Source organism: Octodon degus, unplaced genomic scaffold (assembly GCF_000260255.1).
Source record: "Octodon degus isolate 3935 unplaced genomic scaffold, OctDeg1.0 scaffold00116, whole genome shotgun sequence".
Taxonomy (NCBI): domain Eukaryota; kingdom Metazoa; phylum Chordata; class Mammalia; order Rodentia; family Octodontidae; genus Octodon; species Octodon degus.
In genome coordinates this window covers 8,749,796-8,757,409 of record NW_004524692.1, presented here as the reverse complement: position 1 = coordinate 8,757,409, position 7,614 = coordinate 8,749,796, and the positions used below count along the sequence as shown (strand labels likewise).

General features: G+C 38.9%; 1 protein-coding gene across 1 annotated transcript; it reads right to left on the bottom strand.

The window, feature by feature from the left end:
- Positions 1-5,884: 5,884 nt before the first annotated feature.
- LOC101568997 (olfactory receptor 6N1-like) lies at positions 5,885-6,832 on the bottom strand. The gene has a single exon (XM_004640002.1). It carries the CDS (start codon positions 6,830-6,832, stop codon positions 5,885-5,887), a length of 948 nt encoding a protein of 315 aa, XP_004640059.1.
- Positions 6,833-7,614: the final 782 nt, after the last annotated feature.

Below are 7,614 nucleotides of genomic sequence, written 5' to 3'. Positions count from 1 at the left end.
GAATTTTCTGAACATCTGATTAACAACTGTTAACAACTAATCTCCCCAACCCAAAACCTTAATGATTTTTAAATCATATTTTACTATCATGTATGGTTACATATTCCTCATGATGAATACGATCAGTTTGTATAGCTAAAATGTACCAATAAACTTAACTAAAATAAAACAAAATGCAGACATAAATAAGGTACCAGGACCAAAGCCCATAGCATTGGCAGTGAGAGAGCAGCCAACTGCAAGCCTAGGAGAGAGGCCCTGGACACTCTGAGTCTGTTGAGCCTTTGATCTTAGATTTTTACAGAACGGTGAGCAAATAAAGGTCTACTGTTTAGGCCATTGGGTCTGCTGTACTTTGGCACAGTAGGTTTTAGTAAAATATTATGTGTCTCCCTTTCCCAGATAATGGTGGAAGAATAGTGTTTGGATTTATAAGCATTGTCACTATGCCCCCCACATCTCAAGCCAATTCCAAATGGAGAAATGTTGGACCTGGATACTATTGAAAACACTTGGTGTTTATTTTCTCTTTCCCCCCATCTTTTATTCAGCAGTAATTATGAAATAACCTCTCTATAGAAATTCACATTTCTACTGTGTACCTCTAGTAGGTAACAAGTGTCAAGGCTTGAGAGCAATTGGACTCATGATAAAAGGTTATGAACTGGCCTAGCTTTGATGCAATTACAACTGCACACACTGAAGTTTTGAGTGACTGTTAAATACTAGATATGAGTTTTAAAGCTTCATTGAGAACTAGTTTTTCAAACTTCACATTTAAAAATAATTAAGAGTCTATTCAAACAATGGAAATTGGAGAGAAATATATTTTCATTCCTTATTGATCAGAGAGCTATATAATTTAATGAATTTTGAAGAAAATTCAGGAATTATTAACAGTTATTTATGCTATGACCCAGGATTTCCACTTGTAGAAATTTATATATAATATACAGAAAAGGCTGCATAGTCAAGCTTATTCACTACAATGATATTTTTGATAGCTAAAACTAGATGCAACATAAAAGTCTTTCACAGTACTAGAGAAATTAAAGATGCCATGAAATACTCTGAAGCTATTATTTTAAAGTGAGTGTGTACTGACTATTAGAAAATAGAAGTGTCTTCAACATTATTAAGAAAAGAGAAAGTGCACAGAATAAGTATATGGACTGAGGCCTTATGCATATGAATGGGTAGGTAAAAACATTGGTCTTTTCTGGGTTTCACAAAACAAATACAGCAATCATGCAAGAAAACAACTGAAAGTAATTTCTTCCAGGGTTTGGTAATACCCTATAACTTTGTTTTAGATTGAGGTTTTGCAAGGTGAATAATACAATATAGGACACATATTTTACAAGATTATTTTATAACACTTCACCCAAATAGTCATATAAAAAGAGTGCAGGAAATCTGTCCACACTCTACAGCTGAGGGCCTGAATTGCAAAGTAATGTCCTACATGAGTCCAGCCTAAGACCTAGAGCCCGTAACAGTGCCTCCCACAAATCCAAGTGAAGGCCTAGAGCCCATTACAATGTCCTATGCAGGCCAGTTTCATGGATCTGCTTTGAAAAGGCCCAAAGTTTAGTGGTGGAGGCCAGGAAGTCTGTGCTAATAGGATGAAGGATCTATGCTAGCAGGCTGAGATGGAGCCAGGAAGCAACACTCAGAACCAGAGCTCCCCGCTGAAAGTACCACAGCCATCCTCAGCAATAGTGAGCCTCTGAGATACTCCAATGATAGGAAAGCCGAGTACCCATCAGAAAGCCAACATGACAAGCTTCTCCAGGAGACACAGAGCTGTATACCACCTACCCCTCTGAAGCCAGGAAGTAATGCTTAAGTAAAGGATCAGAACACCCCCAAAATGAATTAGAGCTATCCTCAGTGACAGCATGCTCCTCTGAGGAGAAAAGCTGAGTTCAGCAGGAAAGCCAGCATGAAAAAGGTCCTCCATCAGAATAGTTCAAGAGAACCAGAAGCTTCCAACACCTCCCCAATAGCTTCTCCAAATAGCTTCCCTGACAGCCTCACAATAGCTTCTCTAGTTCTGCCTCTTACTCTGCTGGCAATAGTCCTCAGATGGGTCTCCCATATCTGGCACCATGATGATTCAATTCAGCTTGGTGTAACAAATTGATCACCAGTTGTCAATCCATCACAGTCTTATAAATCAGAGTTAGAGCAAGAATTTCTTCTTTAAATTCTTTTATACTACATTAATTTTTGGACTCTTAAGGTTATTTATTCAGAAAAATAAAATTATTTATATAAGATGATGTGAAACGATAAGTTATGGCCATAAATCACTGTGTAAGGCAGCCCTAATTTCCTCTTGACATCCCAGGTGTTAACAGCATCACCTTTTGCTCTCTTACATAATTGTGTTTGAAATACAAACTATCTAAATCAACCATGTGGCAGAATGTTTGCCTTAATGCTAACACAAAGTAAATGGTGTGATTGTGCTGCCTTTTAGCCCTTGGTTCTTACTGTCTATCCACCTAATCAGTATCTAGATGTAGATATGGGAGAAGTGCCCAAGAGTTATCCTGACTTTCACCCCAACATTTCCCCCATCCTAAGTGCTACTCACCTACATCACAGCAGCTAGAAGAAGTGATGACATTTATAGGGCAAAGTGAGGTGAACAGAAAGGGTGTTTTCTGTACCTGTTTCCTGTTCTAGGAACTCTAGTGAACTTTGGCTGATCATTCACACAGTAGGTCTCTCACCATGAGGACTCAGGAGCTCTGTATTGATGCTAGTTGTACATGTTGAGAAGCTCTGTGCCAAGATACCTAAACCATATTCTAAAGGGAAAACCTTAAGGAGTTTTCAAGAGAGAAAAATTATAGAATGAAATGCAAGAGTAGTTTGGAGTTACAGAGGATGGGTGAAAGTAATTTTCTTCAGTGGAGTTATAGGAGAACTTAGTATCTACCATACTCATTTGACTCTTAAGGGTTTGTTTATTTATTCAAGTATAAGTGAATACTAACTTTTATGCTACGTTCAACAGTGTGGTCCTTAGTGTTTTGAGTTTTTTGTTGCTCTTCATGTCTCCACAACCAGAGTAAATGCCTAAGCTTCATCACAGAGTGTGACCTGCACAGAATTAATTAATAGAAAACTACTAATTAATTGGATACAAATCTTTAAAGATAAGCTGTTTTACGAGCTGAGAGATAGCTCAGTGGCAGAAGTGCTTGTGTAGCAAGTACAAGGTCCTGAGTTCAATCCCTGGTTCCAAAAAATAAAATAGGCTGTTTCCTGTCATTCTGGAAGGCAACTACTGGAGGAAACTACAAAGTTTCTGCCATGGTCTACAAAAAAAATGTGTGAAGTGGGGTGAAGAAGAAGAAAGCTAAAAAGTGCTAAAAGAAAATAATAATTAAAAAATTCAGCAGGCCAGCAGAATTCAGTGCTATACCCGGCATTTAGAAAAACAACATAGACTTCATGACAGCACAGACACTCCACAGTTGATGAAAAAATGACTTGGACATTCAGCTCAGAAGGAATTGACTGAATATATGCATGGTACAAGTTTGAGAAAGTTGTAGTCGTATCTATTCTTAGGGAAATCAGTCTCCACTTCAGAAATGAATGTGCAAACAATATAATTTTTAAACGAAAATGATTGAAATTTCCATGTCAATTAAAGACTTATTACAGCTCATTTTACAGATATAAAAAATTAAAGTACAAGGAAATTAAATTTGTTACATAAGGTGAAGCAGAAATTAAATAATAGAATTCATATTTGAGCTCAAACAGGAGGACACGTTCAATGTCTTTTGTCTAACCACTATATTCTCTGTCTATGAGAAATTATAGTTGTTTGTGGACACTTTTGATGGTTAATTTCATGTAATTTTTAGAATATTCATTGTAGTTCTTTCTACGGAAAACAACAAAAGACAGAGGACAGTTATGATATATTTTCCCAAGATCATACAGACAATGAAATCACTCTCAAGTGCCATCTTTCCATTTCTAGTAAAGACTAAAAGCCTTCCCTTCTTCCTGTAATTTCTTCATGAAGTGTTGAAGCATAGAATCGAAACTCCCTAAACCAGAGGAATGTGGGCAGTTGTTCACAAGCAGCCTCTCATCTTGCAGAAAGAGCACATGAGGGGAGTTGCTACCAAGGTCATCCAGACATCTGGAGTAGATCTTGGCTTGAATTGGGCTGTGACTACAGCAATTCCAGTAGTATTTCTAAATATTTCTACCTTTATTATGTAAATAAATAGTGAGAAGATTCATATATATATATATATATATATATATATATATAAATTTAGGGCAGGGTCTACAGAGTATACAGGGTTTCACCATGTAGTTTGGACTTGTAGTATTCTCCTGTTTTCAGCCTCAGAGTGCTGGGATTACAGGCACACACCACCACGCCCAGTCTCAATCTCTGTCATCTCAGCACGCCCCCTGGGTTGGTGTTGGCATTGCATACCACAGTTTACCTCTGCCTAAGCAGGCTCTTTAGCCTGCTGAACCATCTGGCAGGCCCTTAAATATATTTGGTAGAGGGTTTCCCTAGGCAGCTCACACTCAGTGATCCTCCTATTTTCAGTCTCCACAGAACTGGGATTACAAAGGTGCACCACCATGCCCAATCTCAGTGGCTGACTCAGTATACCTGGGGGCAGGGCTGGCGTGTCACGTGGTGCTAGGAATTGAACCCTGGTCCCTGTGTTTCTCCAAGCAGGTGTTTAGTCTGCTGAGCTATCTAACCAACCCAGAGATGATTCTTCTTTTACAGAGGAATATTATAAAGACTAAGCAAAACTGCATTTGAAAACAACTAGTATTTTTCTTGCATAGGGAAGATATTTGAAAATTCTGATTTGTTTGTTTGTTGTTTATCAATGGGAGACATAAAAATGAAAATAAGAAAGAATATCCAAGACTCTGAAGTAATTGTCCCTGTCAAGTTTTCAGTCACTTCTCATTAAATACATGTCCATCCTCTAGCATGTATTTAGTGGCTCTGAATCTTCAAATCATTTAAGTATGGATGTTGAGTTTATTGAGTTATTTTCAAATTCTGCTCAACATAAAAATGGTAGAAAAACTAGGCAAGATGTGTTGTGGGTATGGTCAGAAAATATGGCTCTATCTCTTCTTGGAATTTCAGACTTTTTCTGCTCTATATGCAAAAACTTTGTATATGAAATTACTAAGCTTTGTGATTATTTACTGGTTGCCTTAAAATGTGGTGTTAAATTCTGCTTGTAGATGGATTAATTACATGTTACAGAAAGAAAGCTCATACAATACTTGCCTCTCCAATACCCTACTCTTGTCCCACAAGATGGTGCATTATCATCTGCATTTTCTACCTACCTGCCAAGACAATTCTGTCCCCACCAAACTGCACTTGAACATGTAATAACTCGTGGTCACAGAAATCCAACTCAGAAGTTTTCCCTCCATGCACACTGCTCTGTATCTAAAACTTCATGCTGTCTAATTTTAGTTTCCTTTTTTCCTAAACCAATCCTGTTTACCCTCTCTTTAACCTTCCTTTAAAATACTGTCTTCATTAGTGTGCCAACTTCTAGCCTTAGTTTCTCTTCCTTCTTTTGGAATTGCACTTCCCACTCTTAGTCCTAATTTAGGTAAAATGCTTGTTTGAGAGCCTGTCTTCTTCCACCTTGTAACATTTTTGTCCCCAGTACTTTGAGAAGGAATCAGAAGTCATAATTCTTCTATCTACATGTTCCATCTGAATATTTGAACATATTTAACTAGTAATCTGATCAAATATTTTATTGATGCTCCCTTTGATTCTGAGCAAATGAATATGAAAAAGCTGATTCTTAGTTACTCTCAATATGGATTATACTAAAAGAGATCATAAGGGTCCCCTCTGAAATGTCTTAATCCTGTCAGTGACCCTCCTCACAGCCTCCTTCACTTCTTTGTTGCGAAGTGTATAGATGATAGGATTGAGAAATGGCGTAAGGAGAGCATACACTAAGGCAATAAGCTTGTCCATGCCCTCAGATCGGCTCCCAGGAGAACTCACATATACCGTGAAGGCTGAAGCATAGAATAGAGCCACTACAGTCATGTGGGAAGAACAGGTAGAAAAGGCCTTGGCACGACTGGCAGCTGAGGGTAGTTTTAGCACAGCTCTCAGGATGCCTGCATAGAGTCCCAAAATGACCACAAAGTTACATCCAGTGGCCACACCAATCACTGCCCCATGAACCTGAGCATGCCAGCCTGGGTCTACACAGGCCAACTGCATTAGGGGTGCCAGGTCACAGAAATAATGAGCTATTTCCTTTAAGCAATAAGGCAGAGTGGCAGTGAGGCTGGCTGGCACAACTGCACCTGAGAAGCCAGCCAACCAAGTGGCCCCTGCTAACCCTTGCTGTACCTGGCTGCTCATGAAGGCATGGTAGTGGAGTGGGTGACAGATGGCAAGGTAGCGGTCCAGTGCCATGATGCACAGCAGGTAGCACTCAGTCATGCCCAGTGAGTGGAAAACATACAACTGTGTGAAGCAAGTGGCTGATGAGATGGGTGAGCTCCCGTGAAGCAAGGTGTGTAGCAAGGTGGGCACCGTGGTGCTGACATACCAGAGCTCCAGGAAGGACAGGACACTGATAAAGAAGTACATGGGTGTGGAGAGCCCATTGTCTGTCTTCACCAGAATAATGATGAACAAGTTACCTGCAAGAGTGAGGAGATAAACACACAGAGTCCCCATGAAGGCAAGAGGTCGTAGGGTCTCAGAGATAGTGAAGCCAGCAAGGATGAAGGTCTGGATCCACGTTTGGTTGTCATGATCCATGACTCCTAGCAACAAGGGGTACAGGCAAAGAAAATGACTTCAGGATTCTTCTTATGATCAGAAATTGTTCCTAGTGCCATGGACCCCAAATGTGACTACCTGAAAGAACTTGAACATTATCTAATAAACTCATCATTTTGCAATGGAAGGATTACAGTATCAAATTAACAAATGGTTGTCTTATATCATACTGTCTGTGGGTGACTAGTTTAGACATGGAAAGAAAAGCTCTTCTTCTTCTTCATGTGTGTCCTTTTTCATAATATTTAGTTTTAGAAATTTAAGCAGCTTCATTTCATTCTTGTATCACTATTATATAAAAGGCAAGAAGAAAAAGTTTCGACATCTCTCTTTCTCAGGAAGTTCCCAGAAATGCTGGCTATTGTAAAGAAAAAAAGAGGCATCTAAAAGTGACCATTGAAGCCTCCCTAAGGAAGTCGGCCTATTTCAGAGTGTATAGAATATTTTTGTAAGAAATAAAAGCTGAAGATACAAGAAGTGAAAGCAATGCAAAAACACTGATATGAAACCCTAAAATTTTAGGTTCATGGTGCCTGATGATTATTTACGTAGTGCTTCCTCAAAGATGGTTTCCCAGAAAGATTTGGGCCAACACTTCTCAAAAAGGAAAACTATAGCTCAGAATCCCTGGGCAATCTCTTTTCCACAATCAAAGATTGCCTTTGTGGTATTGATCCAAAACTAATAAGCAATCCACATTGGACTGAGCAACTTCTCACTCTACCTCAGATTTCTCTTCCCTAAAATAAAAAAAGATTTAA

Bases quoted from the DNA above. Each gene is read 5' to 3' on its own strand.
- LOC101568997 (XM_004640002.1), bottom strand. From the start codon at position 6,832: ATGGATCATGACAACCAAACGTGGATCCAGACCTTCATCCTTGCTGGC.